Consider the following 22,458-nt stretch of genomic DNA (forward strand, 5'->3'; position numbering starts at 1 on the left):
AGCCGAGAGCGTGACGAACGGTCGCTCGAAAATACAACAAGGAAGTGGATATTAATAGGAAAGAGGAAAATAATATTAAGATAGAGGCAAATTCGAACTTTTACATTGCTGTCAATTTCTAGTTTTAATTATCGGGGGGTATAGTCACATTGGACTTACCCAAAAGCCCGTTGCAATCTATTTACATAATCGTGGATCCAGATTCTAGCAATGAATACGGACGTGGAATTTCACATCAGACAAAATTATCCGTGGAACAAGCTACCCGCAAATGTCAAACAGGTACAGTCCGTTTGTAAATGTCGTAGCCTATAGGTAAGGGCAATTTGCATCTGTCAAAGTCCCCTCTCCCGAGCCTTAATGTTAACATTTGCGTGACAGCACATCTGTTCGGCTGGGGTGATTAACCAACCACATCACTATTTTGCTTGATACAATTTATCCTATAGCTAATGCAAAGAAACGCATACTAGAATCCCTTTGCAGTGGCCCTTTCCTTTTATCAGCTAGCCCCTTGGTTAGCACATTAAAAGCTAGTTAAGGCAGCTTACAATGAGTAGCTAGCTAGCTAACTTAGAGCATACACCATAACTGCAGCGTAAGTTGGTGCAGCCCTGCGTCTTTAATAAGAAATCGACTGTTTTCAGGAAATGTGCATTTGCTGACGGTCGGTAGAAACCCACCACATCAAATCCGACTGTGAGGCTCTGGAGTTAGCTAGATTAGCCACCGTAACACCTTAGTGAAACGGCTTACTGAGGTGTTCTCCAATATGTGCTAAATTGCCTCAGAGGGTCGATAACGTGAAGATACATATTTATTCCTAGTTGTGTTAAAGATTTGTAATGAATTAACTAATGAATTAACTTTGTTGCCTTTTCATTGTAAAGAGCCTTGGAAATTCCCAGAGGGAGTATGAGAAACATGTTCTTCTGTACAGCATCCGTAACCAGTTACGCTTCCGCAATAACCTAGGTGAGAATCTGTCCAGCTGTTTCACAGTTAACAGGTGCACTGTAAGCTTATGTATGTATATCTTTGTTGCTTAGATGCAGGATATTGTGAAAGTTATATGGAGATTAAAATGTTTGGCGTAAAGGGTTCCTTTTTACAACACTTAAAATATGGCATGGCATGGCATGAATGATAATCATTTGCTCGTGTATCATTTCAGTGCGGCATGTGAAGAAGGATGAACGGAAATATTATGAGGAGCTACTGAAGTACAGTCGTGATCACCTGATGCTATACCCCTTCCACCTGTCTGACATCATGGTGAAGGGCTTGAGGGTCACGCCTTTCTCTTACTACATTAGTATCATGGAGGTACGACACACTTCTCCGCACTTTGGTGTCATGTTATACATTCCAGTTTTATTCCCTGGATAGTTTGAACATGTTTTGGCATCATCTAGGCATTGTGAAAAGTACACTTGGAGACAGGAGAGATGTGCGTTTATGGAAAGGGACTTTGTCAGAATACACACAGAACTTGTCATATACTTCTTTTTTTTCTTTTTTTACATACTTTTTATTGGTTTAGACAAGGAAAAACATTACAAAGCACACAACAACAATCCCCACCCACCCCCCACCCACAACAGACAGCAATCAACACATACAACACAGAAGGGTAAAACAAACAAAAAAAAGAAAGAAAACAAAAAGTGTCATATACTTCTGAGCTAACTTTGGCCAACCCAGAAGCTCAGAAATACTGTAAAATATAAACACATTGGTGACTTATGAAACACATTATGATTGCTTTGTCAGGTCTGGGCATGGGATCTGATTTTTTTGGTTTGTATGACTTCCGCTGCCAGGCGCTTGTTTATTTGTTTTCCCTTGGCTATTTGGAAAGGCTGTTCAGCGAGAAAGCTTCCTTTTGAGTTTGTCTTGCTCTGCTAGAATGGTGCTGTTATTCTGTGGACAGACTTTGAACTCTAGACATATGATCTTGTTGTGATGTTGCACCTTGAGGAATGTATTCTTGTTACTATCTCGGACTCTCATTTGCTAGTATGTCTACTGTTTCATTTCGAGGGATAACAGATCAGAATATTTGCACGTTTTACAATATATAAGCCACTATATATAAGTCACCTTTCAACCTTACAAATTCAGTGTGTAAATAGGCCTACAATTGAAAATTATTATCATTAGACCAGCAAACTGTGTTTCATCACAACAATATCTAAGGTAAAACAAAGTGGTTGTCAAAAGTCTATATTTGAAATGTTAAAGGCACCCAGTGCAACTTTATAGGCTTGAGACTCAAAAAATAAACATTCAATTTCTAGTCTTTTTTACACGTAGTAAGTTTCAATAACTCCATACCATTTCATATCGACATTCAAGGAGCAAAGATGAGACGTCGTTGTGTGGTGAGAACTGATAGAAAATCGTAAACAACAACAATCGCCGTTGGGGAGAGGCCATTTTTCCATTGACTGGAATCCTGTTTTATTTATTTGTGGCACCATTAAATAAAGGGCTACGCTCTTGCGGCTCGTTTTAGCGCTCTTTTTAACGCCCAAAGTATCAAATAATGATGCAAATGTGCTAATATGGTGAAGTAAATGTCAATATCATATTGTCTTATCCAGAATATTTCCATTTTGATGCCCTAATGTTGCACTGGGTGCCTTTAATAGAAGCAAAAATAAGACCAAAGTAGTGCCATATTAAGGCACAGGCCATGTCCTCTGTTGGTGATGATATGGCAAAGCGGAAGCACTCTTCTCCTTCCAGCAGTGGTGCGTGGTGGAGGAATACTAAATGTAAAGGGCTTTTAAGTGTATTGTTCTGTACCGAGTGCTTTTTATGATAACCTCCCCTTGGTTTTTTTGGAGGCCTTTGTGGCGGTACTAAGGAGAGGTCACCTACTATGAGTGCCAGACAGATTTTGCCCATTCCCATCTGGCTCCCTCCAAAGTCATGACAGTACATGTATGCCGTGCCTGAGCTCAACCCGCAGTTGTGTTGAAATGTGCCCTTTTTGCCCCCCCCCCCCCCCCCTCCCTCTCTCTCTCCAGGATATCATGAACTGTGAGAAGAGTTATGACTCCCTGCCCAACTTCACTGCAGCCGATTGTAAGTCAGCTGAACTACACACACACACACACACACACACACACACACACACACACACACACACACACACACACACACACACACACACACACACACACACACACACACACACACACACACACACACACACACACACACACACACACACACACACACACACAACAAACAAACAAACAAACAAACAAACAAACAAACAAACACACAATTAAATTACTGTTTCATGTCATGTTGCAGAATATTTTTTTATTGCACCAGAGGCACTCCTTGAGTGGTGTTACATGCGGGAAGAGTGTTGAAAGTTTAAAGTGTAAAAGTGTCAGTTGCACATCGGCACATGCCATGTGGCACTACACACACACACACACACACACACAGTAACACACATACACATTATTGTTTATTGTTATTGTTTGATTGCACCAGAGGCACTCTTTGACCGGTGTTCCACAGTAGAAGAGTGGTGGGATAGCTTTCTGGTAGATCACACTCCCATCAGTTTGTGTGCTGCCTTACAAGAGCTAATACTTTTGTTGAATTTCATTGAATTGATGGATAAAAGAATCACAAGGTTGTTGTCCTCGAATGACTATCAGAATAGCTTAGCTCTTTGCCAAAGGACATGTTGTCACAATTTGTAGTCATGCCTGTTGTGCTGATAAAGATGACAGCATTGCTCCTTCTTTGTGTAATGTGACTTAAATGGGACTACTTTTCCTCATTGCTTAGATTTTAATTGCTGTCCCACCTACTATTGGTTTGATTGCATTTTACAGTAAATGTTCTTGACTTGGTTATGCCCATGTCCTCACATGGGTTTAAGGAGTCATGAAGGTGTAGAGGAATGCATAGCTATGTGCCCTGTGTGAGGGCAGATTTGATCCAGCGACCATGCCCTCAGTCTGTGGAGCCTAGGGCCATATGTTAGTCCCCTAGTGCCAGAGTGCCCCGCTGTGTACCGGCCATGGAGGGCATCGGGGCCAGAGGGTATGGGAGTTGGGTCACAGTGGTGTGGTTTGAAAGCTGTGTGAGTAGGGGTGGAAAAGTCAGGTGTCTGTGAGTGTGTGTGGGGGGGGGGGTGTGTGTGTGTGTGTGTGGGGGGGGTGTGTGTGTGTGTGTGTGTGTGTGTGTGTGTGTGTACTTGTGGAGATGTGCATGTAAAATATGGCTTCTGTGTCCTTGTTTTGTGTGTGTGGGTGTAGGCATGCATAAAGCTACACGCCAGTACGTATTTTCTGGTCATTTGTGTAGGTAGAGACAGCTTTGTGTCTGTCTGTGATTGTGTTTGTTCATGTGTGTAGCTAGAGACAGCCTTGTGTCTGTCTGTGATTGTGTTTGTTCATGTGTGTAGCTAGAGAAAGCCTTGTGTCTGTCTGTGATTGTGTTTGTTCATGTGTGTAGCTAGAGGCAGCTTTGTGTGTGTCTGTGATTGTGTTTGTTCATGTGTGTGGTCATCAGCTCTAATCTCTTTGTGAAAGGTGGGGAGCTCTGCTGTAAGCCCAACAGGTTTGGCACCATGGCTTCTCTGGCACATAGCCTGGAGGTCAACACCTACAGAGGAGAGTGTGTATTGGTCCGTTTGGGTTTCAGCAAGACCCTGTATGTGTGACAGAGAACCTTTGTGAGAAAGAGAGAGAGTATGAGTGTGGGAGAGAGAGAGAGTATGAGAGAGAGAGAGAGAGCGCTTGTGTTTTTGAGAAGAGGCACAGGCCCACGACATCTTTGTTGTGGGGTGAAGGGAGAACGAGGTTAGCACAAAGGGTGGAGGATGGGGCACTGTCCCAGAGTCCCACATACTCCCCAGCCACGGAGGACCATTCCCAGAGCGCAGTGTATGTGTCCTATTCCTGTAGCCAAGGTTAGAGAGAGCTGTCACACATGGTAGTCATTCTTCTTAGTGGTAAAACAATACCAAGAGAATGTGTGTGTGTGAGTGTCTGTGTGTGTGCGTGCGCGTGCGTGCGCAGTGCTACATGGCATGTGCCGATGTGCAACTGACACCATGACATTTTTCACTTTTAACTTTTAACACTTTCCTGCATGAAATGACTCTAGATGAAATTAAATGTGTGAAATTGCAATATGCTTGAGTTGTGTTCAATTTTAAAAAGGTTCTGGATGCTTCTTTTGCATTGGTGAGTTTAGTTGCATCGTTTGAAAATGGGACCCAAGAAGTTTTTGTTTATTTTTTTTAAGACAGTGTTTCCTGTCCCACTAACAACTTGTGGCTGATGCCATATTGTTGTTATGTATTCATTTGCTCATGACTGTGCTACACTTCCTTCTGCAGGTCTTAGGCTTCTGGGCATTGGCAGGAACCAGTATATCGACCTGATGAACCAGTGCAGGTCCTCCAAAGTAAGGAACGCTTTCAAAAAGTTGTCCCCGTGCTTGTGCCAAACCAGTGTATTCCTTTTATAGTTACTATAGCAACATGTTAGCCAGAGTGTCTGAAGATATTTTGAGCACCGTGCCGTGGGCTTGCCAAGAACATATCAAGTAAAAAGGGGTTGACGTTTGTAAGCATGCATTTGGAATTTTCACCTGATTCATGGTGCCTGCCTCTCTGCCGCAGAAATTCTTCCGCAGGAAAACAGCACGTGACCTCCTGCCCTCCAAGCCTGTGGAGATCACGGTGGAGCCCTGGTGGGTGGTGCAGACCGGCTACATCACCGAGGATGACATGAGGGTATGGGCTCCTGTAGAACTAGGCTCTTAAAGCTCACAGAGATTAGCATTCAGAAGTGAGTGTGACTCAGCTTGTTCTCAGAAGGGCTGCTGGGGAAATGAAGCGTTGCATCGAGATTCTACGATCAGGAAAGTTAAATAATCATTTTAATAATCAATTTAGCATTTAAACAACATAACTGTAGAATATGCAGCTAGCATAAAGAATTCAAACAGCTCATTCAAGCCCATTTCACTGGGATGTAAGTCAGGTGTAATTATGGATGAAAATGCATGATGTATCTTTATTGCTAATATCCAAATTCATTTACATGTTGTTTAGCATGCAAACTTTAGTGTATATATTGGCAACACCGAGCATAGGTCTTTTTGAAATAACATCTTTAAAAATATATATATATATGTACCGGTATATAACATTCTGGTGCTAATGGACATTTTGAAGGGAAAAAAGGCCACCCTTATTACCTAAAGACATGCTGCCTTTAGCTCTGTGGTATTATAAGTGCTGTTGAGGTGATATAACCTTGGAGCAACAAAAACAACAAGAGAGAGCTCTGGTACTTGAAGAACACTACCTTTGTTCATAATAGAGCAATAATAGTAATACCAACAATCATTGGTTCAATTCCCAGTGAAGTCTGTTGCTGATGGGCATTTACCTTCACTGCTGCTGCTGACATCTATTCAGGTCTTTGTAAGACTAAAAGTGAATGGAAATTAGCTGAGGACCATTAAAGCCCATTATCTTTGAGAGCATGTAGCTTGTCATTTTAGAGATGCTTTTTAAGGCCATCAACCTGACTCTCTAGGAGGAGGCCAGTGTCTGTGTGTGTGTGTAGTGGGATTGGATGCCCCTCACATAATAAATCAAGATAAAAAGGGCAAACACAAAACCAGTGGATGGATCTTTTTAAGGCATTCTTTGCTACGTGAATGAGTAAAAATTGCTGGTTATCTTTGTTCATTTTTTAGGACCGACAATTGATCCTGCCGTGTCATATTTTCCATGTTGTACTTGCGAACGAAGGCATGTGTGTGGGCTGTTTGATTGCAGATTTGCTCACCGGGCGAGAAGAAGGCCATAGATAAGATGATCGATGCAGGTCCCCAGCTCGCTGGGTCGATGGAGTACAATGTGGTTCTGAGTAAGTGTTCTGTGTGTCTGCCCTTGAGGGGGAGCTCCTGGCAGCTCCTTGTCTTGAAGCACAGGCAGCCTGGAAGAGGCATCGACAGTGGTGTAGTGGTCCCTGGAGAAGTGGGTATACTCTTTATTTTTTTTAAGCAGCCCATACAGCACAGGATAAACGCCCTGTCTTGAGAAGTGGGTATACCCAATGCTGACTGAAAAATAAGTGGGTATACTCCGTATACCTGCGTATACCCTGGACTACACCACTGGGCATCGATGGCCAGTGGGGCTGCTGTGGCTATGAGGGAGAATCTGGACTCCATGTTTGAAGTGATGAAGCTCTAGACCTCAGGCAGCGTGTTCTGTATAGTCATCATTAAGAGATGTATCAAGCAACTCATTTACAGTCCTGACACATAGATCTCGATGAAGAGTAGGTGAAGTGAACACTGAATATGTGGTTTGATGATCACATCTGCCTCATTTAGGTTAATTAATTCGAAATAGTTTTGGTCTGTTAGGTAAGTCTTACATATATTAGGTGCTTACGCTAGTCAAAAATGCTCTGTCAAGTGTGAGGTTTTTAGTCTACCAGATGAAGCTCTCTGAGTTTTCCATCTCCTCTTGTCCATCTTACAGGCTTGTACAACCGTGGCTACATATACCTGGATGTGCCCATATCAGATGACAGCTGTATATCAGGTGCCTGTTCCTGCCTTCTTAACACGTCACGTCACGTCACGTCATCCTGGGCCATTTTCTACCCTCCTCACAAACACCTGCTTATACTCTTATACTGTGGGGTGTCTGTGGGGGGATGTGGGGGGGGGGGGGGGGGTTGTAATGGGGCCTTTGGAGTGTGGGTGATCTGGAGGGATAATGGGATGATCACAAATCCATTTGGAAGGCAGCAGAGACAACATTGTGAGAGGGTTGTCATTACAGGGTTGTTTTTTTGCAAATAATTATTCTCTCTGTTCCTGTGCCACATTGGGTTCTGTGCTCTCTTTCCTCTTCCCTTCTTGTCTTGCTTTCTTTCTATCCCCCTCTCTCTTTCTCTCTTGTTTGTTCTGTGCTATCTTTCTTGCTCTGGCTTCTCACGTTCTCCACGGTTCTGATTCATTTGCAGTGCCCCCTCTGGAAGGGTTCGTGATGAACCGGGTGCAGGGGGATTATTTCGAGACGCTTCTCTACAAAATCTTTGTGTCCATCGATGAGCAGACCAACGTTTCCGAGGTATGCTTCAACACGCAGGATTTTCAGTTTATATTTACAGCAATGCAGATTAAATAATAACTTCATTCTATCAATATTATATGAAGAATATGCTGTTTAACAGTAGGTGCTCTTATTTCTTTCAGGCAGCCAGTTTCTGAGTCTTCTTTTTTTCCCTGTTTCCCCATTTTAGCTGGCGAATGTTCTTGAGATTGACTTGGGGCTTGTGAAGGTGAGTTTTGAAATGAGGAAAAAAAAAAAAAAAGAAGCCTCCCCTCTCTGTATCTCCATAGCTGTCAGGCGAGAAATGATGGTGCTCACTTAGGTCCTGAAAAGCTCCGAATCCCGACTGCAGTGCGTGCTGCAGTGGTGCAGACAGCCCAAATGGAGAGGCAATTTTCCCCAAATCCCTAGACGCGCTGATGGCTTTCTGCGCTGAATGGTGGTTGAGTGTGTGCTCATGCTCCGAGTACCGCTTACATGCCGTCCTCACACTCCACAAACACGATACACGTTTTTCTCCGTTCCCTTTAACCGGAGAGTTGCCAAAAATAAGGGGAAAGGCTACAATGAGTGTGTCATTGTACATTTAATTAAAAAAATCCCCAAATGCATTCATGTTTTAACTGAATTTATTTTGGGTGTCTCTTGACGCTCATCGTTTTGAAATTGGCAGAGTGCAGTATTCAATTTACAGCTGTGTACTAATGCCATTAACCCAGCCTGTTTTTTTTTGGAACGCAATGAAATGGGGAAGGTAATATCATTTTAGTTAACCTCACTGTCCCCCCCCCCTCCTAAATCAGAACCCACACTTTAAAAAAAACACACCCTTACTTACACTTACAATCATGTGTACATAGCCCTCAAACTTCATTCACACACACACACACACACACACACACACACACACACACACACACACACACACATATACATGCATTCATGTATGCACAAACAACCACACATTTCACCCAGAGCACAGACGTATGGACTCACACACACACACACACACACACACTCACACTCACTCACACTCACTCAGTATTCGGTCACCTCTTCCTGTGGTGAGGTCTGACTGAGAGCCGTCTGATTTTGAATGTTGCCTGAATTACATTTGGGCTGACCTCATTTCACCTGAAGAATGAGCATCCTCTTCCCTGTTCCCCCATGATGGCATGTCTGTGCCAGCACACTTCCATCTTCTCAAGGGTCTAGTTCACCTTCCAAGAGTGGGTAGACACAGTCGTGTAGTTTGAATGGTTGAAAGAATGGCTGTACAGTGGATTGCAAAAGTATTATGCCTCCCTGAAAGTCTTCACCGTTTTCTGTTCTACAAAAGATACTTAAACATTTTTTTCCCCAGTCAGTATTGTCATTGTGAACACATGTTGTATTATATTTCTAAAGTTCTAAAATGCTGTAGTATATTTCTTAAGTTATTTGTCTACTAAAATTCAAAATTAATTAAAAACTAAAATATCCTGTTGCATATGTGTTCAACTCTACATTAATACTTCATTAATAAATAACAGCCTTCTGAAGTGAGAATATTTCTTTATAGTATTTGTATAATTTGTCATCTGCCATAACCTGGTAGTCAAAAGTACTGGGGTTTGAAAAGTATGCAAGTGATATATTTCAGTTTGTTATTTACTTAATTTTACAATAAAAACCCTTAGAGTAACATTTTTAGTTCTTGTTGTCACTACTCCTTTAAAGCTCGGCAAATGTTTGTCCTAGATAAAAGAGAACCCCCCCAAAAAACCTTGAATCTTCTACATACTGTATATGCCACTTGTGCATCAATGTTTTTTAGTTAGAGGAAATATACAAAAACATCAAGGCATGTCAGACTACCTAAAAAAGTCAAACAGGCCTCAGTCCCCTAAGCCTTAAGGACAGACAAATCAATTATTTTGTCTTTGTAAATACATTAGAATAAATGTTAACAATAAAAGTACTGATTTGGAAATTATGTCTAGCCTAGGTATCATTTTCAAGTTTAGCGTTCTCTCATCCACAACCATTTATCTCAAATTATCTCTGAAAATATTTCTCTGCCACCCTGAGTAATATAGTTCTAAGACAAATGTATTGATTCTCTGTTTCAGGTGTTTTTATGCATCTGCTGCCATTGCAAAATCTAAACACGTGTGAAAGAAGTTCTGCAAAATAAATGCATAGGTATAATTGGAAAAACACCTTTATCTTATCATGCAGTCATTATTAAACGATTGAATTAAATATTTGTAATTAAACAAGATTCATAACCCAGATGCATTTATCTTGTTGATAAGAGTAGCTGTGTCTTGTACCTTTAAGCAGAACACATACGGTTAAAATCTTCAGCCATCTCGTCATTTTTTGTATTTTGGACTGAGAGGACACTTTGCCTTCTCAAGACCGCCAACGTGTGCCTCGAATAACAAGCTGCAACCACTAGTCCATCTATGATTCTGGAAAAGTCAATAGTGTCTGATTGCTTTCTTAGAGGTAGGAGCTTCTGCAGCTACAGACTGACAAGCTGTGTCGTGCCAGGTGACTCATTAGTTGACGGCATTGAACATTAATGACCTTCAACCTCGTATTAGTGAGGTACAACATCGTAGTGGTCCTAACTAAAAGTTTTCCGTGTTCTCTTTGACTTTTCCCAGAATGCTGTGTCCATGTACTGCCGCCTGGGGTTTGCCTTTAAGAAGGGCCAGGTGATCAGCCCAGAACAGCTTCACGTCTCCTGGAAGAGCGCCCCCTCTGTCAACCGCCTGAAGTACGCCTCTGTCTCCACTACACTCCATCATGTAGATGCCTGTCAGATCTCAATCGTTTTAAGACTGAAGTCATCCAGTCACTAGCTCTGTGAAATATGCTGTTTTAAAACTGAAGTCATCCAGTCACTAGCACTGTGAAATATGCTGTTTTAAGACTGAAGTCATGCAGTCACTAGCTCTGTGAAATATGCTGTTTTAAGATTGAAGTCATCCAGTCACTAGCTCTGTGAAATATGCTGTTTTAAAGGCACCCAGTGCAACTTTCGAGGCTTAAAAATAAACATTCAATTTCTAGTCTTTTTTACACGTCGTAAGTTTCAATAACTCCATACCATTACATATCGACATTCAAGGAGCAAAGATGAGACATCGTTGTGTGGTGAGAACTGATAGAAAAAAACAACAACAATCGCCGCCATTTTTTCCCCAAATCTTTATTTATTGGTGCCACCAATAAATAAAGCAGGATTCCAGTCAATGGAAAAATGGCCTCTCCCCACCGGCGATTGTTGTTGTTTACGATTTTTTTTATCAGTTCTCACCATACAACGACGTCTCATCTTTGCTCCTTGAATGTCGATATGTAATGGTATGGAGTTATTGAAACTTACTACTTGTAAAAAAATGTTATTTTTCGAGTCTCAACCTATAAAGTTGCACTGGGTGCCTTTAAGACTGAAGTCATGCAGTCACTAGCTCTGTGAAATATGATGTTTTTTGCTGCATTGTGCAGCGTGTGACCTGGAGCTCAAAACGTTCACGGCTTTGTTAGTTCTTTACCATTTGTGTGTGTGTGTGTGTGTGTGTGTGTGTGTGTGTGTGTGTGTGTGTGTGTGTGTGTGTGTGTGTGTGTGTGTGTGTGTGTGTGTGTGTGTGTGTGTGTGTGTGTGTGTGTGTGTGTGTGTGTGTGTGTGTGTGTGTGTGTGTGTGTGTGTGTGTGTGTGTCTGTGTGTGTGTCTGTGTGTGTTTGTGTGACAGGACCACCATGGACCCCCAGAAGATGCTCCTGTCGTGGGAGGGTGGCAGCCCAGTGATGGAGGCAGGATCCTCAGCCACTGACACAGACACCACCAGTCTGGAGGACCAGGGTACGGTAGCCTACCTGGGGCAAAGGAATGATTTGAATAAACCAAATTAGCAGTGCATTCATAGACATGTATTTGGGGAGAATAAGAGTTTTTATCTTTTAATACTGTGTAAATGGAAAAAGTTTAGCTGACTCTGTAGGTAGTTTTTTTTGTGTATATGTGTGTACATACATTGTTAGTATTAATATTCTCCCATGTGTTTCTGTGCTTTCTCCTGTGTGTGTCTGTGATTTCTTCTATGTGTGACTGATTTCTCCCGTGTGTGTCTGTGATTTCTCTCCTGGGTGTCTGTGATTTCTCCTGTGTGACTGTGATTTCTCTCCTGTGTGTCTGTGATTTCTCCCATGTGTGTCTGTGCTTTCTCTCGTGTGTGTCTGTGCTTTCTCTCGTGTGTGTCTGTGCTTTTTCCCCTGTGTGTCTGTGCTTTCTCCCCTGTGTGTCTGTGCTTTTTCCCCTGTGTGTCTGTGCTTTCTCCCCTGTGTGTCTGTGCTTTCTCCCCCGTGTGTCTGTGCTTTCTCCCCTGTGTGTCTGTGCTTTCTCCCCTGTGTGTCTGTGCTTTCTCTCGTGTGTGTCTGTGCTTTCTCCCCTGTGTGTCTGTGATTTCTCCCCCGTGTGTCTGTGCTTTCTCCCATGCTCAGACACAGCCAGTGTGAGCAGTCTGAGTATCCCAGCAGCCCCTTCTAAGCGCATCGCCTTCCTGTTTGATTCCACTCTCACCGCTTTCCTCATGATGGGAAACCTCTCACCGGTGAGGGGGGTTGTGTGTGTGTGTGAGTGTGTGTGTGAGTGTGTGTGTGAGTGTGTGTGTGTGTGTGTGTGTGTGTGTGTGTGTGTGTGTGTGTGTGTACTAGCAGTTGATCTTCATATGTATTTGAATTAGTGCTGTCAGTTTAACGCGTTATTAACAGCGTTAACGCAAACCCATTTTAACGGCGTCAATTTTTTTTTTTCTTTTTGGCCTCGCAAATTGTGTAGTAGGCTAACGTTACGGTTTGAGTGAATGCTGAGCGCGATACGGCGAAATGGATGATAAAATGACAACAGGCTGAAAGCACAGAAGTAGTAGGCTTACCTTTTATGGTAACCTAACTGTTACTGTTCATTGTCTTTGAAATAAGAGGCCTGACTTCTATGTTCACAGCAAACTTGAAAAAAAGAAAATATTAGGCCATGGTTTAACTGCACTATAGGCTGAGTCCTTGTCTGAAATGTGCACTTTATAATTTAATTTTGTACCGCCCTGTTTGGCAATGTTGTTTTTAAATAAAATAAAATAAAATAAAACATTGCATAAAGCAAGCCAATCCACTTTTCCATGATAAGAGCATTAAAATAAAAAAAATGATGGGAAATAATAATTGAAGGGACATTTAGAATAGATAAAAATTTACAATTTAATCGCGATTCATTTTGAGTTAATGTCAGAAAAATATTCTAAACACGTACTAAGTTTAGTTAGAATTACTCTGAAAGAATGACACCATAAACCAGAAGTAAAGTTATAACAGATCTATTACGCTCTTGGCCTTGAGCGGAGAGCAACGTGTGTTACCACCTCGTGTCAACTCTGAGCTCTCCTATGGATATATAGATCTTTTATTTAGAAGCAATTGTTACAAAACACATTTTAACCCCACCCATGCCCAAAGTTGCCATCTGGCCTCTGTCCTTCAAAGATAAGAAACCTTGCTTAATTAAAAACCAACAGTCACGAAGAGTTTTACAGAACACATGGCCTCATCAATCACTATTGCAATCTCAAAGTAAACATCCACGACATCAGTTTCAGTTTCACAACAGTGGTTTCTTAGCGTTTGGAGTTGCAGCAGTAAATACCTAACTAAACAATGCCATTCTCAGGTAACATTAAGCAACCTCCTCTCTCAAGAGTCAGCATTCCTTTTAACAGCACAGAGAAACAGGGCACATAACCAGAGCACAGAACTCTTTAGAAAATAGCAGTTAAAAGAATTTCCTTTAAGTCTAAAACTTATGATAATATTTAATAATCTTTCACAGTTAACTATGACAAAAATGCGATTAATCGTGATTAAATATTTGTATTGTTTGACAGCACTAAAATATAATATATATTTCTAAATATGGATATGTATTTGTATATTTTCATGTATTGTGTACATGTTTGTTGTTGTTTATGTGTGGGTACATGCATGACAAACAAAAGTGTGTTAGTGTGATTTCATGAGAGATGGAGAGAGAGAGCGACAATATATATGCGTGTTTGTATTTATATGAGAGTGAGTCTGTGATCATTTTTCTACTGTTCGTTCTTTCAGTTCATCTCTGTGTGTGTGTGTGTGTGTGTGTGTGTGTGTGTGTGTTTTGTGTAGAACCTGAAGAGCCATGCCGTTACCATGTTTGAGGTGGGCAAACTTTCAGACGAGACCCTGGACAGTTTCCTGATGGAGCTGGAGAAGGTAACACTCACTGCAGTCACCATAGGAACGGGAGATTCCAGCCTATCAGAGCAATCAGTGGAATGAGATCCAGAGAGGGTGGTCTGGCGTGCAGGGGAGTGTGTGTGTGTGTGTGTGTGTGTGTGTGTGTGTGTGTGTGTGTGTGTGTGTGTGTGTGTGTGTGTGTGTGTGTGTGTGTGTGTGTGTGTGTGTGTGTGTGTGTGTGTGTGTGTGTGTGTGTGTGTTGTTGGTATGTGCATGAATGTCCTTGGATCTCATTCATGAATGTGTATGTATGCTATTTGCTCTGTGTAATCTGATCTTTGTGTGTGTGTGTGTGTGTGTGTGTGTGTGTGTGTGTGTGTGTGTGTGTGTGTGTGTGTGTGTGTGTGTGTGTGTGTGTGTGTGTGTGTGTGTGTGTGTGTGTGTGTGTGTGTGTGTGTGTGTGTGTGTGTGTGTGTGTGTGTGTGTGTGTGTGTGTGTGTGTGTGTGTGTGTGTGTGTGTGTGTGTGTGTGTTCAGGTTGAAAGCACTGCAGAGGGGGAGGCCCAGCGGTACTTTGACCATGCCCTGACCCTCAGGAATACCATCCTCTTTCTGCGCTACAACAAGGAGCTCACCTCCGATCAGGGACCTGACGCACCCAACATTGGTAAAATCATGCATACTTACATACACACACACACACACACACACACACACACACTCACAAACACACATATTCATTAAACCTATACATATACACTTTGTCACTTTTTCCCTTTTTTAGAAAGAAAACCAATTTTTTGTCCATTAAAAAAAATTTTTTTTATCAAAAGTACAGTGTAGACACTATTATATGTTGTAAATGACTATCGTAGCTGGGAATGGCTGACTTTAATGTGTTCCAATGGCAGCTTGTGTTTGCCAATGTAAGTTTATAATTTTAAAATCCATTTTGATCAAAAGCGAAACCCTTTTGCAATTATGTTAGCAACGCTAAAAACTGATTAAAGAAGCAGTAAAACTGTCCTTCTTTAGACTAGTCGAGTATCTGGAGCATCAGCAATTGTGGGTTCAATTACAGACACAAAATGGCAAAGAAAAGAAGAACTTTCTTTCTGAAACTCGTCAGTCTGTTTTTGTTCTGGCTAATGAGGGCTATTCCATGCGAGAAATTGCCAAGAAACTGAAGATCTCGTACAGTGCTGTGAACGACTCCCTTCACAGAGCTGCACAAACAGGTTCCAACCAGAATAGAAAGACGTGTGGGAGGCCCCGGGGCCCAACTGAGCAAGAGGCCAAATACATTAGAGCGTCTGGGTCGAGGAACAGATGCCTCTCAGGTCCTCAACTGGCGTCTTCATTAAATAGTCCCCGCAAAACACCAGCCCCAACGTCAACAGTGAAGAGGAGAGTGCAGGATGCTGTAGCAAAATGGCAAAGAAAAAAGCCCACATCTCAAACTGGCCAATCAGAAGAAAATATTAAGATGGGTAGAAGAACACAGACACTAGACAGAGGAAGATTGTGTTGTGGACAAACAAATCAAACACGTTTGAGGTGTTCGGATCAGAAAGGAGAGCATGTGTGAGACACAGACCAAATGAAAAGATGCTGGAGGATTGCTTCACCAAGCAAGGTGGAGGCAATGTGATGGTCTCAGACAGACAGACAAATACATCTATCTATATCTCTATCTGTCTCTCTATCTCTCTCTATCTCTATCTCTATCTCTGTCTCTATCTCTCTCTCTCTCTCTCCTTACACAGAAGGGAATAAGTGTGTCATCTTTTTGGCAATTTGACTTCTGCAATGGTATTATGTATTCAGAGTGAAGGCAAACACTGAGTCGTTTGATTCACAGAAATGAGCATGAACATATGTTCCCCCTCTCTCTCTCACTCACTCACTCCCTCCCTCACTCAGACGGAGTTATGTCACTCTTCCAGAGTGTCTCACACTTACTCATGCACTCACAAATAGTCTCACTTATGTAGACACTTTCTAACACATACTCATATTTCCCCATCCCCTCACACACACACACACACACACACACACACACACACACACACACACACACACACACACACACACACACACAGACACACACACACACAGACACACACACAGACACACACACACACACGCACACAGACACGCACACAGACACGCACACAGACACGCACACAGACACGCACACAGACACGCACACAGACACGCACACAGACACGCACACAGACACGCACACAGACACACACGTCATTACGTACTGACCTCATGAGCAGTGGTGTGCTGCCCAGCGGGCAAACAGGGACAACTCTTGGTGAGGCACATTTCTTTCTAGAGATTGTAGGCTAATAATCGAGATATAAGCACTCCACATACCACATACTCTCCCTTATGCACAAAACACACCTGTGTGTAATATCTGCCTCTATTCATCAAGCCTTGAACGTGCACATACACACCTGTCACCTGTGTAACCTGTGCTCTCTCTCTCTCTCTCTCTCTCTGTGTCAGGTCTTCCGCTGGACCTGCTGCGCTGTGAGAGTCTGCTGGGTCTGGACCCGGCCACCTGCAGCCGTGTGCTCAACAAGAACTACAGGCTGCTCGTCTCCATGGCCCCACTTAGCAACGAGATCCGGCCAATCAGCAGCTGCACACCGCAGGTACCCCCTCCGCACTGCATTCTATAACTACACCTGTCCACACACACACACACACACACACACACACACACACATATACACAGGGCCCCATACCTGAGAAAGTGATTCAGTTTGGAGTTGGTGTTTGAGCTCCCAACTTTTTCCTAGCTCTCCTCAGCAAATTCTTGAATGTGTGTGTGTTAGAATGTGGTGGTGTGTATTGAGTGTGTGTGTGTGTGTGTGTTGGGTCTTTGTAACCCCCCCATCCTTCTGACCCCTGCTGCATTGAATGTGTTGTGAGAGTTTGAGTCATGATTTGTTCTTTCCCTTTTTCCACTCTTGTCCTCTACTTTACTGCTCCCCCCTCTCTCCTCTCTCCTTCCTCTGTATTCCTCTATCACTCTCTCATCCCTCTATCCCTCTCTCTCCTCCCTCTGTATTCCTCTCTCCTCTCTCTCGTCCCTCTGCATCCCTCTATCTCTCTCTCCTCCCCTCCTCCCTCTATTCCTCTATTACTCTCTCTTCCCTCTATCCCTCTCTCTCCTCCATCTGTATTCCTCCCTCTGTATCCCTCTATCTCTCTCTCTTCCCTCTATCCCTCTCTCTTTCCCAGCACATTGGTCCTGCCATCCCTGAGGTCAGCTCCATCTGGTTCAAGCTCTATCTGTACCATGTGACTGGCCAGGGTCCGCCCTCTCTTCTGCTGTCAAAGGGGTCCAGGCTCAGGAAACTACCAGACATCTTTCAGGTTTGTCTAGATGTGTCTGTGTGTGAGTGTGCGTGTGTGTCTGTTTTGTGTGTGTGTGTGTGTGTGTGTGTGTGTGTGTGTGTGTGTGTCTGTGTCTGTGTCTGTGTCTGTGTCTGTGTCTGTGTCTGTGTCTGTGTCTGTGTCTGTCTGTGTCTGTCTGTGTCTGTGTGTGTGTAACTTAGAGACAGAGTGAGATATTATGAGTGTGTGAAACTGTACAGTATGTGCAAGGTTGGATATGTGTGTGTGTGTTTGTGGGTAATGGTCAAAACTGCCTGTAGCACAAGAGGAAACCTTACACTGATGATTCTTCCATACCCCTGCATATTTGCCTCAGTATGGAAACACATGATTACAATCTTTCTTAAAGGTGTATGACCGGCTGCTAATTACTTCCTGGGGTCATGACCCCGGTGTGGTGCCGACCTCTAATGTGCTGACGATGCTCAATGATGCCCTCACTCACTCGGCTGTCCTCATCCAGGTAAAAAGGGAATCATGCACATGTCTTTTTACCATTCAGTTATAAGCATAACATCTCTTTCCCAATAGGTACCCTACCTACATGCCCAACTAATTATATTTAGTGTATTTAGTAGCTTACGTTTTCCAGTTGCAGTCAGACAAGACAGCACAGACACAGGAAAAATACTTACACTTTCCAGACAGTATTGTATGTGGCCTGTCACTGCTAGCAGACAATTCTCTCAGATATTCAGCATGTCCTTCTGGGAGTTTGGAACTATTGTGACTTGATCCTGGCTTAGCTTTGGTGTAGTAAGACTTCTCCCTCTCTGACCTCTTTGTGACCTTAGTGTGACCTCTCTGTGTCTATAGGGTCATGGTATGCATGGCCATGGAGAGACCGTTCACATCCCCTTCCCCTTCGATGAGGAGGAGCTCAAAGGAGGTGTGTAGCCTTATTATTATTATTATAATAACTATTATTATTATTATAATTAATATAATTGTTATTATTATATGTTCATTTGAACTTAAGCACAAATCAACATTCCTGTTCAATCACTACTACACATATACACATCCAGAGATGCTCACATGGGATACACACACACCATCATATTAACAATGGCATCCTATTATTCCTTCACAACAAGAGTTACGATGGCTGGTTCCATGAGCTTCAAATCTGATTCAATAACAGAAAGGTCTGCAATGGGTAAACCCAGTAGCAGAGGAGATCCCCTTCATCATATCTGATGCTAGATAGTGAGCTCAGTGAGTCGGCTCTTACTCATCTGGGGCAGAGAGCCAGCAGACCACACCGGGGGGCTGAAGCTGTCTCCTCCTACGCACCAGCTTCTGTCTCTCTCCATCTCTGGTCCTCCTTGCTGCACTTTAGTCTTCCCATCTGTGTCTAAAATAAGCCGCGGGTCTGTGTGCAGAGTTCTCCTACTCCAACATGGGGGTGCATGGAGCTCTGAAGAGCCTGCGTGAGCACGTGGACCTGGAGCACCAGTGCGGCTACATCACCATGCTCAACCACAACAACCGCCACCGCCGCAGGAACAGCGACGTCTCCGACGGACGGGGTGAGTGAACATGGAGGCCCAGGTGGTGATCCGCAGGATCCCATTTGTGAGGTTCGGGTACCAAGTCCGGGTTGATCACCTTCTCCTTGAATCTTCAGATCTTCAGGGTTCTAGTTTCAGTGTGAGTCGTGGAGTTTCTCTTTTAATGATTCACCTTTTGTGTCTCATCTCGGAGGATAAACAAATGTGTAGAGAAGACGGCTTTGAAAGGACCTTTAAAATGCCAGTAAAGAAGTCATTAGCGTTGCCTTAAGGCTATTGGATTACACTGAAGACAACTGATGCTAATCTCTACCCTCCTGCCGAACTTTTTATAGAAGCACATCTTGTTCCTTTATTCAATAACCTCTTGTAATTGGGCTTCTCAGAGACCATTGATTGGTAGGTTGATCAAGTTAGCAGAATGCTCTTCGTCTCTGGCGTGGCGTGTGTATGCATCTGTATGTGAGCCTATTTCTGACTTTGTTTTCCTGTGTGTGTGTGTGTGCGTGTGTGCGTTTGTGCGTTTGTGCGTTTGTGCGTGTGTGCGTGTGTGCGTGTGTGTGTGTGTGTGTGTGTGTGTGTGTGTGTGTGTCCTTCTGTAGAATTGGGGCTTGGTGGTTGCTTTGATGCTAACGGTAGCACAGAGTCCTTTGAGCTGGTGACTGAAGACAACAATGGAGAAGGAGGCAAGAAGCCGGGTGTTGAAGGTAATGGAACGCACCCATCCAAACGTGAGGCATTCTGGGTGAAAACCATGCAGTAGGCAGAATGATGATTTGGTATTTATGTGCATCGTGAGAGAGGTAGTGACATGTCCAATGTTCCTGCACAGTGTACCCACAAAACATGAATTTCCGACAATGCATAAACATATCTATCACTGCAAAGCCAGCAATTTCATTCAATCGCGAATATTACATGAATATAGCAACCAGTAGAATAGAATACAAGAATGAGTGAATCTTTGACATGGCATGGAGAGTGTGCTGCTGATGTCATATTTGTGTGCCCTATTGTCAGCATCATCATGTGAGGACGAGTGGGTACCGCTGGAGCTCTCCTTTGGGATGCCCCTCTTCAGCTCGGAGCTCAACCGCCACATCTGCCAGAAGATCGCTGCTCATAAACTCTGCAGCAGAGACAGGTAACACCAACATTATTGTCCAGGTCTCTCTGTGTCAGGCACTCCTACTGCTACTGCTGCTACGACTACTTGTTAGCATGGCTAGTAGAGAAGAGCTTGTACATCTGGAAAAAGACAATAGTTCAAAAGGACAATAATAGTTCAGTAGGTTGTGCAACACAGCAGTTTGATTAACGTCAGCTGTATTTACGTCAAATTGGTTGTCCAATTTGCTGTGCTGTTTTGCTTGCTGTATCCATTTTGTTATTATATATAAATGGTGCCTGCAAATTGTAACCTGTGTAATTTCACATAATTCATTATTTAATGTAGCAGCATCAATTTCATGTAGTCAAATGTGCTTGGATATATCCCATGGAGATGGCTATCTGAGAATCTAAAATGGTAATCCATGGGGACGTACTACTCCTCTAAAGATTGTCTGTTATGTTAGAAGTTATTATTTAGGTATAGGTTGATGTTATTTAATGTTTTAGTTGATTATAATCAATTTGTTGTCAAACTATAAGTAATTCATACGTTATTTGTTAGTACATATTTATCAACAACCGTTGACAATGTATTATTTTTATTTATTAATATTATTTTATTTCCACAGTCTGCAGGAACTGCTCCACTCCAGCCGGAAGCTGTCTTTGAAAGTGTTAAGCTTCGTCCAATCATTCCAGGTGAGAACCTTCTGTGACACTTAGTGCCACCACTGTATAAACCAGCTGCATCTGTCGGAGCTCATTGTAGATGTCTTTTTCCCACTCATAAATCATGATCAGTGCCCTTATACATATTAGTGAATTCACCTCTGACCCGGAGAAGTGTCATTTATTTATCCCATCTGATACCCACATAGCACCCTTTCTAAAGCTTCTATCTGACCCCTGCAAGCTGAAATAAACAGTATATCAAAGGGCTCAACAACAGATCATTTGGCTTTAAAGGTTTTTCTGTGGCTCTACTGCGAATCCTCAGGACTTTCACTAAAACCATAGAGGTAGCCCTAAAGCATTCAACACTAAGGGTCTGGGAATGACCTTCTATCTAAGGTTTCAAAGCAGAACTCTAAACAAAGAATGTGTTTAGTACAGATGTATGTGTGTGTTTGACATCATAGTCTCATCAGCATCTATCTAATGTGCACTCAATCCTCTTCCTGTGGTCATGGGGGGAGACCATGTGACCCACGCAATTACTGTTGTGTGTTTGTGATTCCACCTCACCTGTGTCCTCTGGCTGGTGTGTGTGTCTCAGGACGTGGCGGTGCCAGCGGACCCTGACAGTGGGGTGACCGGTCCACTGAGCCAGCCGCCGGCCGAGGCAGGGGTCCCGCTCCCCGCCCTGAACCTGCTCTTTAAGGATGGCCAGCTGAAGCTCTGGAGCGGCCGGGCCCCGCCCTCATTGCACATCTCCGCCCTACAGAGGGACGTACCCACATAGAAACCACGCCCACTTCACCCCGCCTGCTCCCTCTTTAGGCCCCTCCCCTACAGCACCCACCTCCCCATGGTCAGTCCGTTATTGATCACTTATGTCTTGAATAGGTTGTCATGGCAACACTGGGTTTAGTTCAGCTCCATCCTGTGCCCAAATGGTGCTGTTGTTGATGTCATATCTGGAGGCATTTCTCAGAAAGGGACCCGAGGACCGCACAGCCCCTCCTGATGCCATACTTACTCAGACCATCCCCTTTCTCTCTCTTTCGCTCCCTCTCTCTCTCTGTCTCATTCTCTCTCTCCCTCTCTCTGTCTCTGTCTCTCTCTACCTCTCTCTGTCTCTCTCCCTCTCTCTCACTCAGTCTTTCTCTCTCTGTCTCTCTCTCTCTCTCTCTGTCTCTCTCCCTCTGTCTCTCTCTCCCTCTCTGTCTCTCTCTCCCTATCTTTCTTTCTGTCTCGCTCTCTCTCCCTCTTTCTCTCACTCTCTCTCTCTCTCAAACCCTCCAGACATGCTCTCAGTAAACATCACCTCAGTCCACACAATGAGATGACTCATATAACATGGAAAGAT

General features: G+C 43.3%; 1 protein-coding gene across 2 annotated transcripts; it reads left to right on the plus strand.

Moving 5' to 3' along the window:
* Positions 1–210: 210 nt before the first annotated feature.
* fam91a1 (family with sequence similarity 91 member A1) lies at positions 211–21,891 on the plus strand (the record flags this gene model as incomplete). 2 transcript variants are annotated; one of them, XM_080858936.1, is made up of 24 exons in its annotated part: positions 211–282; positions 891–975; positions 1,175–1,326; positions 3,036–3,093; positions 5,381–5,448; positions 5,666–5,779; positions 6,836–6,926; positions 7,550–7,612; positions 8,040–8,146; positions 8,319–8,357; positions 10,783–10,895; positions 11,875–11,984; positions 12,623–12,732; positions 14,336–14,422; positions 14,923–15,052; positions 16,906–17,054; positions 17,647–17,781; positions 18,152–18,265; positions 18,619–18,691; positions 19,188–19,334; positions 19,919–20,023; positions 20,337–20,460; positions 21,059–21,128; positions 21,706–21,891. In XM_080858936.1, the coding sequence occupies 24 exons, from the start codon at positions 211–213 to the stop codon at positions 21,889–21,891; spliced, it is 2,502 nt and encodes an 833-aa protein (XP_080715062.1). The 2 variants fall into 2 exon arrangements, with proteins under 2 accessions (XP_080715062.1, XP_080715063.1); XM_080858937.1 differs by having other exon boundaries at positions 19,919–20,014.
* Positions 21,892–22,458: the final 567 nt, after the last annotated feature.

The sequence above is a fragment of the Sprattus sprattus genome (assembly GCF_963457725.1).
Source record: "Sprattus sprattus genome assembly, chromosome: 20".
NCBI lineage: Eukaryota > Metazoa > Chordata > Actinopteri > Clupeiformes > Clupeidae > Sprattus > Sprattus sprattus.